This window comes from Pecten maximus, chromosome 14 (genome assembly GCF_902652985.1).
Source record: "Pecten maximus chromosome 14, xPecMax1.1, whole genome shotgun sequence".
NCBI classification, from domain to species: domain Eukaryota; kingdom Metazoa; phylum Mollusca; class Bivalvia; order Pectinida; family Pectinidae; genus Pecten; species Pecten maximus.
This window is the reverse complement of record NC_047028.1, coordinates 24,708,024-24,729,834: the sequence shown is the minus strand read 5'-3', so window position 1 is coordinate 24,729,834 and position 21,811 is coordinate 24,708,024. Positions and strand designations below refer to the sequence as shown.

General features: G+C 35.9%; 1 protein-coding gene across 1 annotated transcript in view; it reads right to left on the bottom strand.

The window, feature by feature from the left end:
* Positions 1–3,257: 3,257 nt before the first annotated feature.
* The window catches only part of LOC117342891 (kidney mitochondrial carrier protein 1-like), a 31,824-nt gene continuing 13,270 nt past the window's right edge, over positions 3,258–21,811 (bottom strand). Inside the window, 11 exon segments of the mRNA XM_033905181.1 lie at positions 3,258–4,297; positions 4,641–4,721; positions 5,589–5,687; positions 10,224–10,284; positions 11,422–11,546; positions 12,101–12,117; positions 12,120–12,198; positions 15,532–15,617; positions 16,203–16,297; positions 17,554–17,701; positions 20,817–20,991. Of these exon segments, the coding sequence (XP_033761072.1) occupies positions 4,259–4,297; positions 4,641–4,721; positions 5,589–5,687; positions 10,224–10,284; positions 11,422–11,546; positions 12,101–12,117; positions 12,120–12,198; positions 15,532–15,617; positions 16,203–16,297; positions 17,554–17,701; positions 20,817–20,874 (888 nt within the window). The 5' untranslated portion in view covers positions 20,875–20,991 and the 3' untranslated portion in view covers positions 3,258–4,258.

Sequence of the window (21,811 nt, the reverse complement as noted above, 5' to 3'; positions counted from 1 at the left end):
AGTAACATCTGATATACGTCACTGTGAGGCTTAACATCACGGTAACATCTGATATACGTCACTGTGAGCTTAACATCACAGTAACATCTGATATACGTCACTGTAAGGCTTAACATCACAGTAACATCTGATATACGTCACTTTGAGGCTTAACATCACCGTAACATCTGATATACGTCACTGTGAGGTGTAACATCACGGTAACATCTGATATACGTCACTGTGAGGCTTAACATCAGGTTAACATCTGCTATACGTCATTGTGAGGCTTAACATCACGGTAACATCTGATATACATCATTGTGAGGTTTAACATCACAGTAACATCTGATATACGTCACTGTGAGCTTAACATCACAGTAACATCTGATATACGTCACTGTGAGACTTAACATCACGGTAACATCTAATATATGTCACTGTAAGGCTCCACATCTCCGTAACATCTGATATACGTCACTGTGAGGCTTAACATCACAGTAACATCTGATATACATCACTGTGAGGCTTAACATCACGGTAACATCTGATATACGTCACTGTGAGGCTTAACATCACAGTAACATCTGATATACATCACTGTGAGGCTTAACATCACCGTAACATCTGATATACGTCACTGTGAGGCTTAACATCACAGTAACATCTGATATACGTCACTGTGAGGCTTAACATCACGGTAACATCTGATATACGTCACTGTGAGCTTAACATCACAGTAACATCTGATATACGTCACTGTGAGGCTTAACACCACCGTACCATCTGATATACGTCACTGTGAGGCTTAACATCACAGTAACATCTGATATACGTCACTGTGAGGCTTAACATCACGGTAACATCTGATATACGTCACTGTGAGCTTAACATCACGGTAACATCTGATATACGTCACTGTGAGCTTAACACCACCGTACCATCTGATATACGTCACTGTGAGGCTTAACATCACAGTAACATCTGATATACGTCACTGTGAGGCTTAACATCACAGTAACATCTGATATACGTCACTGTGAGGCTTAACATCACAGTAACATCTGATATACATCACTGTGAGGCTTAACATCACGGTAACATCTGATATACGTCACTGTGAGGCTTAACATCACAGTAACATCTGATATACGTCACTGTGAGGCTTAACATCACGGTAACATCTGATATACGTCACTGTGAGGCTTAACATCACAGTAACATCTGATATACGTCACTGTGAGGCTTAACATCACAGTAACATCTGATATACGTCACTGTGAGGCTTAACATCACAGTAACATCTGATATACGTCACTGTGAGGCTTAACATCACGGTAAACATCTGATATACGTCACTGTGAGGCTTAACATCACAGTAACATCTGATATACGTCACTGTGAGGTGTAACATCTGATATACGTCACTGTGAGGTTTAACATCACGGTAACATCTGATATACGTCACTGTGAGGCTTAACATCACCGTACCATCTGATATACAACACTGTGAGGCTTAACATCACAGTAACATCTGATATACGTCACTGTGAGGCTTAACATCAAGGTAACATCTGACATACATCACTGTGAGGCTTAACATCACAGTTACATCTGATATACAACACTGTGAGGCTTAACATCACGGTAACATCTGATATACGTCACTGTGAGGCTTAACATCACGGTAACATCTGATATACGTCACTGTGAGGCTTAACATCACGGTAATATCTGATATACGTCACTGTGAGGCTTAACATCACGGTAACATCTGATATACGTCACTGTGAGGCTTAACATCAAGGTAACATCTGATATACGTCACTGTGAGGCTTAACATCACGGTAACATCCGATATACGTCACTGTGAGGCTTAACATCACAGTAACATCTGATATACGTCACTGTGAGCTTAACATCACAGTAACATCTGATATACGTCACTGTAAGGCTTAACATCACAGTAACATCTGAAATACGTCACTGTGAGGCTTAACATCACCGTACCATCTGATATACAACACTGTGAGGCTTAACATCACGGTAACATCCGATATACGTCACTGTGAGGCTAAACATCACGGTAACATCCGATATACGTCACTGTGAGGCTTAACATCAAGGTAACATCTGATATACGTCACTGTGAGGCTTAACATCAAGGTAACATCTGATATACAACACTGTGAGGCTTAACATCACCGTACCATCCGATATACATCACTGTGAGGCTAAACATCACGGTAACATCCGATATACGTCACTGTGAGGCTTAACATCAAGGTAACATCTGATATACGTCACTGTGAGGCTTAACATCACAGTAACATCTGATATACGTCACTGTGAGGCTTAACATCACCGTACCATCTGATATACAACACTGTGAGGCTTAACATCACAGTAACATCTGATATACGTCACTGTAAGGCTCCACATCACAGTAACATCTGATATACAACACTGTGAGGCTTAACATCACAGTAACATCTGATATACGTCACTGTGAGCTTAACATCACAGTAACATCTGATATACGTCACTGTGAGGCTTAACATCACAGTAACATCTGATATACGTCACTGTGAGGCTTAACATCACGGTAACATCTGATATACGTCACTGTGAGGCTTAACATCACCGTAACATCTGATATACGTCACTGTGAGGCTTAACATCACAGTAACATCTGATATACGTCACTGTAAGGCTCCACATCACAGTAACATCTGATATACGTCACTGTGAGGCTTAACATCACGGTAACATCTGATATACGTCACTGTGAGCTTAACATCACAGTAACATCTGATATACGTCACTGTGAGGTGTAACATCTGATATACGTCACTGTGAGGTGTAACATCTGATATACGTCACTGTGAGGTGTAACATCTGATATACGTCACTGTGAGGCTTAACTTCCAGTAACATCTGAAATACGTCACTGTGAGGCTAAACATCACAGTAACATCTGATATACGTCACTGTGAGGCTTAACATCACGGTAACATCTGATATACGTCACTGTGAGGCTTAACATCACAGTAACATCTGATATACGTCACTGTGAGGCTTAACATCACCGTACCATCTGATATACAACACTGTGAGGCTTACCATCACAGTAACATCTGATATACATCACTGTGAGGCTTAACATCAAGGTAACATCTGACATACATCACTGTGAGGCTTAACATCACAGTTACATCTGATATACAACACTGTGAGGCTTAACATCACGGTAACATCTGATATACGTCACTGTGAGGCTTAACACCACCGTACCATCTGATATACGTCACTGTGAGGCTTAACATCACAGTAACATCCGATATACGTCACTGTGAGGCTGAACATCACCGTACCATCTGATATACGTCACTGTGAGGCTTAACATCACAGTAACATCTGATATACGTCACTGTGAGGCTTAACATCACGGTAACATCTGATATACGTCACTGTGAGGCTTAACATCACAGTAACATCTGATATACGTCACTGTGAGGCTTAACATCACCGTACCATCTGATATACAACACTGTGAGGCTTACCATCACAGTAACATCTGATATACGTCACTGTGAGGCTTAACATCAAGGTAACATCTGACATACATCACTGTGAGGCTTAACATCACAGTTACATCTGATATACAACACTGTGAGGCTTAACATCACGGTAACATCTGATATACGTCACTGTGAGGCTTAACATCACCGTACCATCTGATATACGTCACTGTGAGGCTTAACATCACAGTAACATCCGATATACGTCACTGTGAGGCTGAACATCACCGTACCATCTGATATACGTCACTGTGAGGCTTAACATCACAGTAACATCTGATATACGTCATTGTGAGGCTGAACATCACGGTAACATCTGATATACGGCACTGTTTGTTATGTATGCCATACATGTCAACTGCAGTTCATGCTGTTGATGCATGTAGTGATGAGTGTATGATGACATGTTGTTGCACATATCGATGTGCGTCTTGAAACAATGACACCTGTCTTTGTTCACATGTCATAGAACACATAGTAAAGCTCTTAGGAATTTTCACTGTTCGACACACAATGCGCTAAGCATGTATGAGCTATACCTATCTATACATATCACATGACGCCAGCAAACTGCTTTAGCTGGCACATTGCACACACTGTTGACAGAAGTAAAAGATGGCCAAAGATGAGAGTAATCACAGACGAAAGTTTTTTTCAAGAACATCAGCATCTGGTGTCGAGATTCAGCAAACCATTTTTCAATATATTTTCTTCATTTGTTCAAAAGAAATAAAAAACTGAAAACTTGGTCAAGGAAATAAAGTATAAATCTAGTGTATCATATCAATGATTCTGTATTTTTTTTTTGTTCTTTGTAAATCTTTTCATTAAAAGAAAAGTAAACAGTTTTAAGTATGTGTACAGTATAGTCTTAACAAAGAATTCGCTAGAGTGGTGTCACTAGATTGGTTGATGACATTTTATAAATAGTTATGGTGACCTTGACCTTAGCCTTGAATTCTTGACAAACAAACTTATCTGATGTATTGTCCTATTGCTGACATTCTAGAACCAAGGTAAAACTTTCGAGGTACCTTTGGTAGCTAACTATAGCTTGTGAGAACATTATATCAAGGATACAATTACATTCCATGGTCCTAGCCGGAACCAGTTTGGTATAAAACCTTTGTAGAGTGCCATCAATCCTTCGTTCCTCACCGTCTGAAATAGAGGTAAGCTTGTATTAAACCAAAACTAAAAATGTAAGTTAAAGGCTTATAATAAAAATAGGACAATTACAGATTTATAGTAGATGTAGGGGTCATAGCTCTGTATACAATGGGGAAGGATACAATCATACCAATTATAGTACCTTTGCATTTTGGTTTATATGCCCATCAAACATAATTGATAAAGGCACAATAGGCCTGCATCTATACAGATAAGGCACACTAGGCTTTGTAATGTATACCTGAGTTAGAGAGTCTATTAAAGAGGTACCATAGGCCTGTATATAGAAGATGACAATTGGGCCTCAGAGGTAAAAATGGACCCATTTACAAGAGATACAATGGAGCTGTATACATAAGAGGTACTATTGGTCTACATACTAAGATGTATGTTTTAGTTGCATACAGGAGATACAAGACTATATAGTAAAGAAACAAGACTATACAGAAAAGGTACAATGGGCATGTATGCAGAAGAGGAAAAATGGGCCTGTCAAAGTCTGTGTGCAGAAGAGGTAAATGGGCCTGTATGCAAAAGAGGTATAATGGGTCTGTTTGTGTAAGTACAATGGACATGTTTGCGGAAGTACAATGGGCATGCATGCAGAAGAGATACAATGGGCATGTTTGTGGAAGTACAATGGGCATGTATGCAGAAGAGGTACAATGGGCCTGTTTGTGTAAGTACAATGGGCATGTATGCAGAAAATCTACAATGGGCATATTTGTAGAAGTACAATGGGCATGTATGCAGAAGAGGTACAATGGGCCTGTTTGTGAAAATACAATGGACCTATATGCATAAGAGGTACAATGGGCCTGAATTCAGAAGAAATACAATGGGCATGTATATGTATACCTGTGATAAACAGTCTATTGAAGAGGTATAAATGGTCTGTACAGCTGCAGCCTCCCCCACCACAGTGCTCTTCAAGGCTTTCTGGTTCATCATCCGTGTCTGAAAGTAAGAAAGTCTAATTGAGCTGATCTGGTCTCAGAGATGATATTGGAGAATAAGAATGTTAGTATATATAACAACCAATAAAACTGCCAGTAGACCATACATACACACAGCTAATAACATTCTCACTCAACACTTTTGATTTGTTGTTCAAATACAATTCTTTTCTATCCCAAAAATATTGAATTTTATTCAGTTTTTTTTTTAAACAATATATTTGTTATATCTTGTGTAAACAAGACAGTTACAGCATATTCTATAAACAGATACATGCAGTTCTGGAAATCTCTTATTCCTAAATTTATCTTTGGAAGTAGACCTTAGTTAACCATAGAGCAGTTAAAACAAGATTCTAGATATAAACAGATTTGCTTCTTTTTATGATTCTATTTAGATTTTCTAACTGATCAATAAGATTAATTTCATCTTTTTGTTTAATTCAACAGGACCAAATTTATACATTTCTGTCAAACCTAGCTTACATAAAACATTATGACTTAACATAGTACGTATTAAGAGCATTGTATACTTTTTTCATAGGATACAAGATTTCATGTTAGGAATATGACATGCAAATCTTGTAACTAGATAAGAGAATATGCATGTCATACATGCTTATGAATAAATTATCCTACTACTATTGAGGTACATCAGATTGCAGCTGTGTGTGGGTATATATCGAGGTCACAGACACAGGGTTTTAGCACCTAACCCTGTAGTCTGTATATATATATGTATCTATTTAAGGCCCATTTACACAGTGTGATTTCCCACATGTGGTAAAACATGCCATGGAAAATAGCCATCAACAGACAGATCTGCAAAGCAGACCAAACAGAACAAGTTCTATTTCATAGATATGTCGACATAACTGACCAATCAGAAGAAAGGTCATAGGTTAATCTCAGCAGCAGAAACATTCCAACACATGTATAAATTTATGTCCTGCTTTTGTATTAAAGGAGACAACTTTTGAGGCAGCTCTTTAATTTTTTCTTTGTTTGTTCCGTAAATTTAACTATCTTCATGTGCTAATTCCGTTATCAAAGTATGATGGACACTGTGTTGTTCGATCCTCTGGAACCAGGGAGAAAGCCAAAATTGTTGTCTCTTTCTTTTGTTACATAATTTTTTTTTTTGCAGCAGCAATTATAATAACAAGTATCAGTACTATTTCCATTTAATCCATTTTGTTACTACGTAATATTTTCTCTATGCGGGAATAGCTCTCAGAGGTGAAAAGATATTAGAATGCATATATGGGTTTTGCTAACCATGTAAACAGGATTACCACATGTGGTCAGTGCATATCTGATCTTATAATTACCACACGTGCAAAAACACACAGTGTAAACAGGCCTTAATTCATACACATATGTGACTAATGGGGTTTGGCAATGGAACCAAGTCCCTGTGATCACAGACACATGTCTAATTGAAAGTGCAAGCAATGATTTAAGAAAATTTTAATAATGAAGTTTTCTTTTCAGGTAAAAAGATTAAAATTAGGCATGTTTTGTACTACCATAGTTGAAATTCTTCTGACGTTGTAATTTTTTTTTTTTTGTCAGTCTGCACCTCAATTAATGCCAGACCCATATAAAAAGAAGTTGATAAAACATCAAAATAACTTGGACTATTTTTTAGTAGTAACTCACTGTATTTAAATAAGTATGGATTCATAATGCAAGAATTATATCTGATGCAGATATCTTAAACATCTTATAACTCTCTGATATGGTGGTGAAGTTACTTGGTTTTTTTATCCATAAAGAAATTATAATCATTTATCTAAATGTTAAGTTTTAATTTTTTCTCTGGAATAGATACACTTGAACTTGTTTGGTACTACAACTCTCTCAGAACAATCAATCAAAAACTAAGTACAAAATCACGAAGAAATTATTCAAAGCATATCAAATACTGTCATGTGATCATTTGAGTCAACATACACTAGTTTACGTAACCCACTATGCTCGGGTGAGGGCGATCGCTAGGGCCTCGTCACATACGTGACCCCGCTTTGACCCCAGCCTCGTGTCAAGAGTGGGGAGGGGCTAAAAGATGTATCATGTGATCAATCCTTCGATTCAATCGGCCGTCCACTCAGGAGATAGTCGCCGTGATGATGAGCTAAACAGTACCTTCAAGTTGAAAACAACAAAACCAACCAACAAATGATGACATCAAAGGGCGCCATGGCAACAGTGGCCACTTACAACATTGGAAATTACGTAATGCTGCCCTTATGACAATGACAAATCATGATTTGAGTTTATTTAATGTTGAAAATGATGTATTTGTTAAAATCTTATCTACAACCTAATCCTATATAAACTTGGCCAGATAAACTCATATGAAAGCTAATTTATCAAACCTATAGTATATATTTTTCACATTTTTTCTTACTGTTATGTTGATGTGGTGAATCAATACACATTTTCCCATATCAAAAATAAATAACAATCAAAACTCTTACAGTACATATAAACAATAACATTGTATTTTATAAATATCATAATAAAATCAGTTTTATATTTAAGTTTGATTTTTAAAAATCATGTTTAGAGGAGTTGCACTCGCTTGGAACATCCAATGCAAAAATGAAACCCATATTACCTGATCACTTATATGAATGCCAGGCATATTGAAGTTAAGAACTTTTTTTTTTTTTTATTTCAATTTTAAGCAAAGAACAACTCTAATGGATCTATAGTATAAATGAAGATTCCTTGCTTTTTTTCTGTAAGAAAAACTGAAATTGAAACCTCAAGTTGTGATTGTGTTATTTTTCCATGACCACCATATACACTGGTACCAACAATCATTCAAAAAAAGAGTTGTTTTTTTTCTCTCAATTAAAAAAACCCCATGATGTGTTTTTTTTATTTATATTTTAATTTTCAGATCAACATTTTCTAATCTAAATTCAAATGCAGTAGTGGAAAACAGCTGCCTTTTCTTTCCTTTGTCTCATTGTTAGTGACTGGTCACACACAATTCATAATCAGGTAAGGACACCAGTCTACCTCAGCAATACTTCCCAGTATCCTAGTACCTAAGAATACAGCTTGGCAGACTGACGATTGCGTATACAGATAACCGTTTAATTAATGTTTTTATGGGTCCCTAACATGCTTTTCCTGATGTATAGAATGAAGGCTCTAGGAAAGCAGTAAAAACACATATCAGTTTAATTGATTATTCTGAGAATATAAGTTTGCTGCGCACTCATGAAAAATATCAAAATATTAGCCCCACTCGTGAAATATATTTGGTATTACTGAAGACACTGTTAGATATTCTCTATATATTGTACAAGGTATATCATTATGAGAATATATATATACTTGAGAATGTCTACCTTATACACTGTAAACACTAACAAATCATTATAATATGATGTTAATTACACAAGTAAACTGTCTGTGTGTTGTGGAATGTATAACACGCAAACTAAGCCAAGGAATGATGCTTCAATGAAGCTTTGACATGCCGGATTATATCACAGCAAATGTTATGTAATTTTTAAATTGGGAAGAGGGGTTATGTAGGCATAAGACTGTCATCAAATATACCTTATGATTTTATCAAATAAAATCTTTGTGAAATGAAATAAAATTTATGAGATATTATCAATGTACAATAATTAAGATATATATTATCAATAAAACCTGTTATACTTTTGAAATCTACATAAAAGAAATAAACAGTTTTCTGTGTAATTCAACCAAACATATTTTTTATGTACTGAAATATCAAAAATAAATTATGTAGATATAGATATCTATGTGTAAGAAATCTATTAAATTTTACAAATATTTTAAGTGCAATATATTGAAAATAAATAATTTAAAATATAGTAGCTGTATTAATATACATGCCGTAGGATAAAATGATTTTTGCAGGTGAGATGTCAAAGCTGGTGCAACCCCTGTAAAAGCATTCTTGGATTATATAGGTTTTTTACTGGATACGTACCATATTATACACAAGTGGCAATCTAACTCAAATTTCATTAAATAACTTCATTACCCAAATTTCCTTCCACTTCATTCAAGACCGTACTTTGGACAAGAGATCAAATTCTAAGGGTCTTTTCTGCAGCCAACCAAAATGAGGGAGAATGGAAGCTTACTGTTTCTATCAGCAAAAAAGCCCTCTCGCAGTGCCACAAGTGAACTCTTTTCTTCATTTTTTCAGAATCAATTTTAAAACAATAAGCTAAAAGGGGATCAAAAATAAGCTATCCCCCCCCCCAATACTAGAATTCAACAAACAAAAGGGGAAGGGGAGCTTATTGGGGATAAACATAGTACATCACATGACTTTTCTCTTGAGAACTTTTCAACATTGAATCAAACTTCACCAGAACTTGATCTCCTACTAGTCAATTACGACGAAAGTGGATGGAAATTTGCAGAAATGTAGAGGATTGCAAGACAAATTTAAATTAAGTTTGATCCAGTGTAAAGAGAAATTGGTTGGATATGCTAAGAAAATTAAAAGATTTCAGGTATTTTGAAAAATTACCTTGATGACATCGATTGGGTTAGATGCGATGGCGCCGGCTAGACCTGCTATAACACTGGCTCTGTGGAGACATAAGATTTCGGCCATTAAAACAAGCCAGGAAAAGATGTGATTGGTGGAAAATGCATTATTTCGGCCATTAATTGGATTGGCAAAGAATGATAGGGCCAAGTGGGTTTATTTTCAACATAATTATATTCATTTCCCCAGTGTCATTTGATAGACACCAGGGTTGAGGTCCTGGGTTCATTCCTAATACAAAAGGCCACCTCACAAAGGATGTCTCTTATTTTCAAGATCCTAATTATGTTTTAAATTTATCACATATCAAGCAAAATCAGATGCTGGAAAGAAGAATCATGGTTCAAGTCTAAAATCTGACCTTGCCTAGTTTAACCTCTGACCATTCATAACTATACAGTATAACCTCTGACCTTGCCTAGCTTTATATAGTCTAAAATCTGACCTTGCCTAGTTTAACTTCTGACCATTCATAACTATACAGTATAACCTCTGACCTTGCCAAGCTTTATATAGTCTAAAATCTGACCTTGCCTAGTTTAACCTCTGACCATTCATAACTATACAGTATAACCTCTGACCTTGCCTAGCTTTATATAGTCTAAAATCTGACCTTGCCTAGCTTTATAGTCTAATCTCTATTTCTCTATTTGCCAAACTTTATATAGTCTAACCTCTGACCTGGCATAGTCTAACCTCTGATCTTGCCTAGCTATATAGTCTAACCTATGACCTGGCCTAATCTAACCTCTGACCTGGCATAGTCTAACCTCTGATCTTGCCTAGCTATATAAAGTCAAACTTCTGACCTGGAAGTTTAACCTCTGACCTTATCTAGCTATATAGTCTAACCTCTGACCTGGCCTAATCTAGCCTAATTTAACCTCTGACTTGGCATGTCTTGCCTTATCTAGCCTATACCCTTGCCCAGTTTAACCTCTGACCTTGCCCAGTCTAACACTTCCCTAAGACCATACCTAATTTAGTGCTCGACAACAAACCACTAATAGGAATATTATGCTTGCAGATGTATTAACCTAATATGGAATATTGAACAAATCTTAATCCTACAGAAATTGACAAAAATCAAATATACTTGACATTAAATGTTTATGAAGACAGCAGCAAAGAAATTCAGTTAATGTAGGTAGAAGGGAGTACAGTAGTCCTTACTTACATGAAATGTGTAAATATGGTGTCGCCCAGTAGGCCATTGTTAAGGATGTATCTCTTGCTGGTGTCATAGACTGGGAGCTCCACTCCCGCAACTATGGCTGCCCGTTGTGACGTTGGAAAAACACCCTGACACAAAAAAAATCACTTTGTAATTTTTTTCAATCACACAACAAATAAAGCTGACCATAATTTACCATGGAAATACGGTTCAGTAGATATGTTTTCAAAAAGTCTACTGTGGTCTAGTATCCTGATTATAAATGTACACCAATTAATTTTAATCAGTTTATATCAATATCACAAACAACAGAGGTAAGAAAGAACAGAGCACATGTGCTAGATACACATAGAAATTGTTGATTGTCCATATAAACTAATACAGGCCAAGAAGAAATGACCAATAAGAAATTTTAAAACCCTGGTAAATGGCCCATACCATGATGACATCCTTCACAACCTCTGCAAACAAGTGTTAATCTAACAATTAAGAATATGTTGACTAAATTACTCTCCTGTGTATATTCTCCAGATCTATGCCTACATCCTTACCTGATACAACCACCTTGTTCCAGTTGTGTGAGAAAAGTTAACACTTCTTACCATAACTCCTGTATCCTTCATTAAGATATCAAAATTAAGTCATCACAATTTTCCTTCTGTAGTACATATTTCATACTTACTCGCCATAATCCTTTGTTCCCTCTGTTTTGTAAATATTCAGGAAAGCTCTTGGCATTGGTGTCCGTTTCTCCTTGCTGCTGTCAGCTTGCATTCTCACCTGCAATATTATACATTTTTTTATTTACTCTTTAATGTTAAACAGGAGCATTACAAATGTCTTACAGTATCAGTAAATTATGTGGATGATTTATTGACTACTATCTCTCTCTCTCCTGTTTTTCTAGGATTTTTTTTTTTTTTTTTGCTTGTTTTTTCGAGAAAAAACATGGATTCTTCGGCATAAAACCACTGAGTATTACTGTTCAGTATTATATATCATCACATGATCAGCATGTTTTCCAGTGAATCGGCCATGATGTAGTGTGTTTACATATGTCACAAGTGTTATTTACCCTGTAGTGTGTTTACATATGTCACAAGTGTTATATATCCTGTAGTGTGTTTACATATGTCACAAGTGTTATATATCCTGTAGTGTTTTTACATATGTCACAAGTGTTATATATCCTGTAGTGTGTTTACATATGTCACAAGTGTTATATATCCTGTAGTGTGTTTACATATATCACAAGTGTTATATACCATGTAGTGTGTTTACATATGTCACAAGTGTTATATATCCTGTAGTGTGTTTACATATGTCACAAGTGTTATATACTCTGTAGTGTGTTTACATATGTCACAAGTGTTATATATCCTGTAGTGTGTTTACATATGTCACAAGTGTTATGTATCCTGTAGTGTGTTTACATATGTCACAAGTGTTATGTATCCTGTAGTGTGTTTACATATGTCACAAGTGTTATATATCCTGTAGTGTGTTTACATATGTCACAAGTGTTATTTACCCTGTAGTGTGTTTACATATGTCACAAGTGTTATATATCCTGTAGTGTGTTAACATATGTCACAAGTGTTATATATCCTGTAGTGTTTTTACATATGTCACAAGTGTTATATATCCTGTAGTGTGTTTACATATGTCACAAGTGTTATATATCCTGTAGTGTGTTTACATATGTCACAAGTGTTATATATCCTGTAGTGTGTTTACATATGTCACAAGTGTTATATATCCTGTAGTGTGTTTACATATGTCACAAGTGTTATATATCGTGTAGTGTGTTTACATATGTCACAAGTGTTATATATCCTGTAGTGTGTTTACATATGTCACAAGTGTTATATATCCTGTAGTGTGTTTACATATGTCACAAGTGTTATTTACCCTGTAGTGTGTTTACATATGTCACAAGTGTTATATATCCTGTAGTGTGTTTACATATGTCACAAGTGTTATATATCCTGTAGTGTGTTTACATGTCACAAGTGTTATATATCCTGTAGTGTGTTTACATATGTCACAAGTGTTATATATCCTGTAGTGTGTTTACATATGTCACAAGTGTTATATATCCTGTAGTGTGTTTACATATGTCACAAGTGTTATATATCCTGTAGTGTGTTTACATATATCACAAGTGTTATATACCCTGTAGTGTGTTTACATATGTCACAAGTGTTATATATCCTGTAGTGTGTTTACATATGTCACAAGTGTTATATACTCTGTAGTGTGTTTACATATGTCACAAGTGTTATATATCCTGTAGTGTGTTTACATATGTCACAAGTGTTATATATCGTGTAGTGTGTTTACATATGTCACACGTGTTATATATCCTGTAGTGTGTTTACATATGTCACAGGTGTTATATATCCTGTAGTGTTTTTACATATGTCACAAGTGTTATATATCCTGTAGTGTGTTTACATATGTCACAAGTGTTATATATCCTGTAGTGTGTTTACATATGTCACAAGTGTTATATACTCTGTAGTGTGTTTACATATGTCACAAATGTTATATATCCTGTAGTGTGTTTACATATGTCACAAGTGTTATATATCCTGTAGTGTGTTTACATATGTCACAAGTGCTATATATCCTGTAGTGTGTTTACATATGTCACAAGTGTTATATATCCTGTAGTGTGTTTACATATGTCACAAGTGTTATATATCCTGTAGTGTGTTTACATATGTCACAAGTGTTATATATCCTGTAGTGTGTTTACATATGTCACAAGTGTTATATATCCTGTAGTGTGTTTACATATGTCACAAGTGTTATATATCCTGTAGTGTGTTTACATATGTCACAAGTGTTATATATCCTGTAGTGTGTTTACATATGTCACAAGTGTTATATATCCTGTAGTGTGTTTACATATGTCACAAGTGTTATATATCCTGTAGTGTGTTTACATATGTCACAAGTGTTATTTACCCTGTAGTGCGTTTACATATGTCACAAGTGTTATATATCCTGTAGTGTGTTTACATATGTCAGTGTTATATATCCTGTAGTGTGTTTACATATGTCACAAGTGTTATACAAACTGTAGTGTGTTTACATATATCACAAGTGTTATTTACCCTGTAGTGTGTTTACATATGTCACAAGTGTTATGTATCCTGTAGTGTGTTTACATATGTCACAAGTGTTACATATCCTGTAGTGTGTTTACATATGTCGCAAGTGTTATTTACCCTGTAGTGTGTTTACATATGTCACAAGTGTTATGTATCCTGTAGTGTGTTTACATATGTCACAGGTGTTATATATCCTGTAGTGTGTTTACATATGTCACAAGTGTTATATATCCTGTAGTGTGTTTACATATGTCACAAGTGTTATATATCCTGTAGTGTGTTTACATATGTCACACGTGTTATATATCCTGTAGTGTGTTTACATATATGTCACAAGTGTTATATATCCTGTAGTGTGTTTACATATGTCACAGGTGTTATATATCCTGTAGTGTGTTTACATATGTCACAAGTGTTATATATCCTGTAGTGTGTTTACATGTCACAAGTGTTATATATCCTGTAGTGTGTTTACATATGTCACAAGTGTTATATATCCTGTAGTGTGTTTACATGTCACAAGTGTTATATACCCTGTAGTGTGTTTACATATGTCACAAGTGTGATATATCCTGCAGTGTTTTTCACTGGCTGCACCAGTCAGAAATCAATTGTGATGTCATAATATGGACAATGACCTACATCATGAATTGTACATGGTGTAAGAAAATGGCTACCTCCATCACATTTTAACTTTAAATGTTCAAATGTAAGTTTGAGATATCTGATGAAAGAACCTAAATTGTTTTTAATTCATAAGAGATTTTATGATACTAACCTCGCAGTTTTAGTTTCTGATTGCCAAGACTCACAAAATTTCTAAGACTTGTTTTATAAAAGCCTATTGGAAATGTTAACTAACTTATGATCCTATATTGATCACATGACCTGTAAGTTATTATTTGTGATTGGATCTGGTACCCGAATAAAGTACTCAGGCCCACCTGGCTATGATACCCTGGTATTCCTCTACAGTCGTCTGAGCCAGTCTTACCTTGAGAACATCTGTTGGGTTGGCCACCGCACTAGACACCACTCCTGCCACCATACCACAGAACATGTTGACCATGAGGGTCTCATCTGAAAGAATATCAATAATTATTAATGCTCAAGTTAAGGTTATCTAAAGGTCAGCTGAGGTTAAGGTTATCTAAAGGTCAGCTGAGGTTAAGATTATCCAAAGGTCAGTTGAGGTTAAGGTTATCCAAAGGTCAGCTGAGGTTAATGGAAGGTTATCTAAAGGTCACCTAAGGTCAATGCAAGGTTATTCAAAGGTCAGCTGAGGTTAAGGTTATTCAAAGGTCAGCTAAGTTTCAGGTTATCCAAAGGTCAGTTGAGATTAAGTTATTTCAAAGATCAGCTGAGGTTAAGGTTATTCCAAGGTCAAAAGGTCAGTTGAGATCAAGGTATTTCAAAGGTCAGCTGAGGTTAAGGCTATTCAAAGGCCATGGTTAAGGTTATCAAAATGTCAGCTGAGGATAAGGTTATTCAAAGTTCAAGCTACTAAATCTTGAGGTTAAGGTAATTGAAAGTAATACCAGTAATGCTGAGGTTACGGTTTTTCAAAGGTCATGGATATTTACTCTTTTTTTTACATGCCATAAATGGGGATCAACTTACACTGTATATTCTCTTAACAACATGTTTTAAAACAGCTCTATTTACCTTTAGGGTTTTGTACAATAGCCCGTTTCAGAGAGTGATAAATTCCTATCTTGATAGTCCCATAAGTGGCTTGTCTCAACAGTGCTGGCGCGATTCTGAAACATATAACATATACGATTAAAATAAATCTCAGTAGATTTATCCCAGGTATCCATGGCCACCACTTGCAAGATCTAGCAACTTTTAAATGTAACTTTTTCTACCACTAAGATCTTGATTAGTGCTAGGGGGAAATTTAACTGTTTGAGACTGGGCAAAGTTTAGAATTTTACCTTAGAATACTGATCGATACATTCATTACAACAATTTAATGATTTATTTATCATTACAGAGCCTCTACAAGGGGGTAAGCTTAGCTTACAAGTACATGTATCAAAAGATAAACTGTATCATCTTTATATCTATGATATTTGTCAAATACTGAACGTCATAATGAACAAAAAAATTCAAAAATATTTACTCCATACTTTATGTACATTGTATTTTCTTTTTAATTTCTTTTTTTTCTAAATTCATTTTTGCCCTCTAGCAGTCTTACCAGTTATCCTTTTTCTCATCATATTCTTTTCAGACATAACTTCTGAATACCTGTTATATTTATTTCCACTTATTATGTACATTAATGCAATATATTACTGTTCATCCTTCAGTGGGTACAATATTAACTTCAAACTCGCTCTAAAATAACTTCACACATTTAAAAGTATGTTTCAACAGTAAAGATTTCCTTTCAAGTTTCTATTACGTCTAACAATAAAAGTATACCTCCTACCAACTCCCGATAAATCTGTTTGTACGATAAATCTGTTTGTATATGGGTACTCAAGTGTACATGTAGGTCGAGTCGCTGGACCAGATAACCTTAATTCTCATATTACTAAAGCTGGTGTATATATCATCATAGATTAAAGATGCTCTGCAGCTTATAGAAAGCCAAAAGTTTTGTACCAAAACCATGTAAGATAATACAAAGATATTTGTTTAAAAGTGAAAAAAGTCCATGGAAGGGAAATACACTGCCAATCCTTCACTGATATTATTTGAATTAAAGCAAACGTATATCTACAAGCTTATAAAAATTGAGTAATGCTAAAATTTAAAAATTTATTGGGCCTCAATACTCTGCTTTGTTAATTATCCTCTATTCATACTGAAGAAGTAGTCTTTCAAATATTTTATTCCATTTTCTCTTTTGGTTACACCCCTTCACCCCATATGGCACCATGTTTAGTTTACCAATGCATTACTGTATCCCCTTTACTCACATGAGAAAAACAATAACCCCTAATGTTAATGAGAAAAACAAGAATAGAAAGAAAGACTACAGAAAACATCTGATGTAAAATCTTACCCCGAGTAGAGTGCCCTGCTTCCTTCCTCTCTGGCTATTCGATACAAGCCATGTACCATGCCTCGGTATCGTAGTTCACGATTGTGGACATCTATCTTCTGTCCCTGGACTTGTAGCCTTGTCTTGGTGGTATCAGCGGGAAAAGTCCCTAAAATTTGTAAAAACAAAAATTTGGCTCTAAATGTCTACAAACTAACTTAAAATGACTTGTAACTAAGTTTGAATGTCAATGATACTGTTTTATGTACAGACATTTATAATAATAGGTATTCTGAGAGAACTGTTAAGCAATACATGTCCACTACATAGCCTCCCCCTAAAATTAGTAACAGTGACCTTGACCCAAAAACCCTGAAACTCAAAAACCTTATGACCCGGTTATCTTTTTGCAAAATATCTTCCTTTTTTTAATGAAATTCTGTAAGCCTTAGAAAATTTTTTAAAAATCCAGTCCTAAATACTAAGAGGTAAACTTTCACCAACATACCTTGAAGCACAGCTGATCATGAGAAAAATGTGGAAAAGTGAGTGGATAGACTGACAGATGGACAGACAGGGAGGAAACCTATAGCCCCCCCAGGTTTCTTTTGTAGGGGACTAATAATAATTTTGAGTTTTATAAACCACTATATCACACAACATAGCTGTCTCAGAACAGATCAATTTATTATCTGTGGTTATTTGGCATTTAGCAACCAGCCACTTACCCATGACATTTCTTACACCGTCCTTCAACGTACTCATTTACGACAAAGTCGACTAGAACACAACAGATTAAAGTTTCTCACATATTTCACAGGGTGGTCCCATGGTTGTTAGCTACAGGGATGGGATGAATTGATCTCATACAGGGCAAGGCAAGACAAATGACACGCTATGACACCAATCACAATAGCATAATGTCGTTTTATGTAGTGTATACATCATTACATTACAAATTCATAACGTCATCAATATCTACGCACATTTTCGTTACAGAGCGATGAAAAAGATTCACAACACCATAGAATTTGTTACTTTTTAAGTACAATATGTGATCAGAAAAATAATCTTACATGGGCCTGTTCCATGGACAGGGATAGCTCAACCCTGGTGTAAGAGTTTGGCTGGCCAGCACTCAGCACAGGCCAATGTAATGTAAGATTATATTATTCTCTTACCCTGAACAGGGATACCCGCAGTTATACGGGGTGAGATTCCCCTGTCTCACCCCCAAGGGAGTGAAAGATTCTATTAATCTTGTTCAAGGATGCAACAAAGCACCCGAACAGGGATTCAAACTAGTGACCTGCCTTCGATAACAAACCCCTTTGTCCTATACTATATAGCAACTAGACCACCATGCCTCCATGTTGGCTATTTGCACAATTACGTGGGTTAAAAAAAAAGTAATTGCATCTGAATCCTTTTGTCCTGGTTCTGTACATGAATAATAGTGTACTATTGATTATATTAATCTGACACCATTCAACTAAAAAGAAATAAGATTGATTCAGCAAAATATCAACATCTGTCTTCAGAAGGCCACATGTTACTTTTTTATCTAATTTTGTGAATGTACTTGAGCATATTGGTTGTCATATTTTTGACGTGCAATGGGTGTTCTAGCATGTCCAACGTGGCACGTTAACATAACATACATTGGGTGTTCTAGCATGTCCAACATGGCATGCCAACATAACATACATTGGGTGTCCTAGCATGTCCAACATGGCGTGCTAACATAACATACATTGGGTGTTCTAGCATGTCCAACATGGCACGCTAACAAAACATACATTGGGTGTTCTAGCATGTCCAACATGGCGCGCTAACATAACATACATTGGGTGTTCTAGCATATCTTATGTGGCACGCTTACACAACATACATTGGGTGTCCTAGCATGTCCAACGTGCCGCGGTAACATAACATACATTGTGTGTTCCAGCATGTCCAACGTGCCGCGGTAACATAACATACATTGGGTGTTCTAGCATGTCCAACATGGCACGTTAACATAACATACATTGGGTGTTCTAGCATGTCCAAGGTGCCGCGCTAACATAACATACATTGGGTGTTCTAGCATGTCCAACGTGGCACGCTAACAAAACATACATTGGGTGTTCTAACATGTCCAACATGGCGCGCTAACATAACATACATTGGGTGTTCTAGCATGTCCAACATGGCGCGCTAACATAACATACATTGGGTGTTCCAGCATGTCCAACATGGCACGTTAACATAACATACATTGGGTGTTCTAGCATATCCAACGTGGCACGTTAATATGACATACATTGAGTGTTCTAGCATGTCCAACGTGGCACGTTAACATAACATACATTGGGTGTTCTAGCATATCCAACGTGCCAAGCTAACATAACATACATTGGGTGTTCTAGCATATCCAACGTGGCACGTTAACATGACATACATTGAGTGTTCTAGCATGTCCAACGTGGCACGTTAACATAACATACATTGGGTGTTCTAGCATGTCCAACATGGCACGTTAACATAACATACATTGGGTGTTCTAGCATGTCCAACACGGCACGTTAACATAACATACATTGAGTGTTCTAGCATATCTATCGTGCCGCGTTAACATAACATACATTGGGTGTTCTAGCATGTCCAACGTGCCACGTTAACATAACATACATTGGGTGTTCTAGCATGTCCAACATGGCACGTTAACATAACATACATTGGGTGTTCTAGCATGTCTAACATGGCATGCCAACATAACATACATTGGGTGTTCTAGCATGTCCAACATGGCACGTTAACATAACATACATTGGGTGTCCTAGCATATCTAACATGGCGCGCTAACATAACATACATTGGGTGTTCTAGCATGTCCAACACGGCACGTTAACATAACATACATTGAGTGTTCTAGCATATCTAACGTGGCACGTTAACATAACATACATTGGGTGTTCTAGCATATCTAACGTGCCACGTTAACATAACATACATTGAGTGTTCTAGCATATCTAACGTGGCACGCTAACATAACATACATTGAGTGTTCTAGCATATCATATGTGGCACGCTAACATAACATACATTGTGTGTTCTAGCATATCTAACGTGGCAAAAGGTCAGCTAAATTAGCTACTAGTATTAAAGTTGATCATTACAACTTGTTATTTTTCCAACTTGTTTTGGGAAACGAACCTTTGCTGTTTTTTGGGGGGTTTTTTTGTTTTTTTTTTAATTTAGCTCTAATTAGACAAAATCATTCACTGTATAGATCAACTTACCTAACTCAGCAGTCATAGACGCCAACCCTCCATATACAAATGCCCTCCAATCAGTCATTCCTAGGAATGGCTTTTCTGGAGGGTGGCCGGCGAATTACTGTGACGGTGAAAGTTGGACGCTGTCTAGTACGACAGCTCTTCTATACAGTCGTGCGTCTGATAATATCCAAATTGTCTGTAAATATACAAAGGTGTTGTTGTTCAATGAAGCGAGAGTTTTTTTTAATCAAAGAAATAAAAAATATCATGAAACATATAATACAGCATAAGATACTCAGTCATATATCTCATAGGTCAATGATATACAGAGGAGCCCACTTATTTGCATATCGGTTATTTGAATATCCCGCTTATTTGCATAAAATTCTCAAGTCCTGATTTTTTTCTTCTTTATCTTTGTATTTCAATCCCGTGTATTTGCATCGACTAAAACACCCGACTCCCGCTTATATGCATATAAAAATTCCAAAAAATCGAATATTTTTAACTGATTTTAGGGTATTTTTGTGATTTTCCCGTAATAAAAGTTTTATGAAATGTGTTTTAACTTACATATTGATTCAACACGATGTACAACGTTATCTTATCATTGGTTCACACATCGTCATTACAGGTTACGTTCGATGCATCGATATCGACATTAAGTTATTACAACCATGGGACCACCCTGTACTATAAAGTGATTTCTATAAAACTTTGATTAAAGGGATATATTTTCTTGGACAGGTAAAAAAATAGGTATTGTAGTTCTCTAGCACATATATATATCTACAGTACTGTGAAGATTCAAAACAAACAGTGGTTTGCAAAATCTCTTCTTTTTTTTATGAAATTCTGTAAGCCTTAGAAAGAATAAAAAAAATCCAGTCCTAAATACTAAGAGCCTAGGTAAATTCAACTTCAAGATATTGAAAAAAAAAAAACGATACAAAACTTGTATGTTCATTATAGCTATCACAAGAAAATATGTCACTTATTCATTCAATTGTTTAACA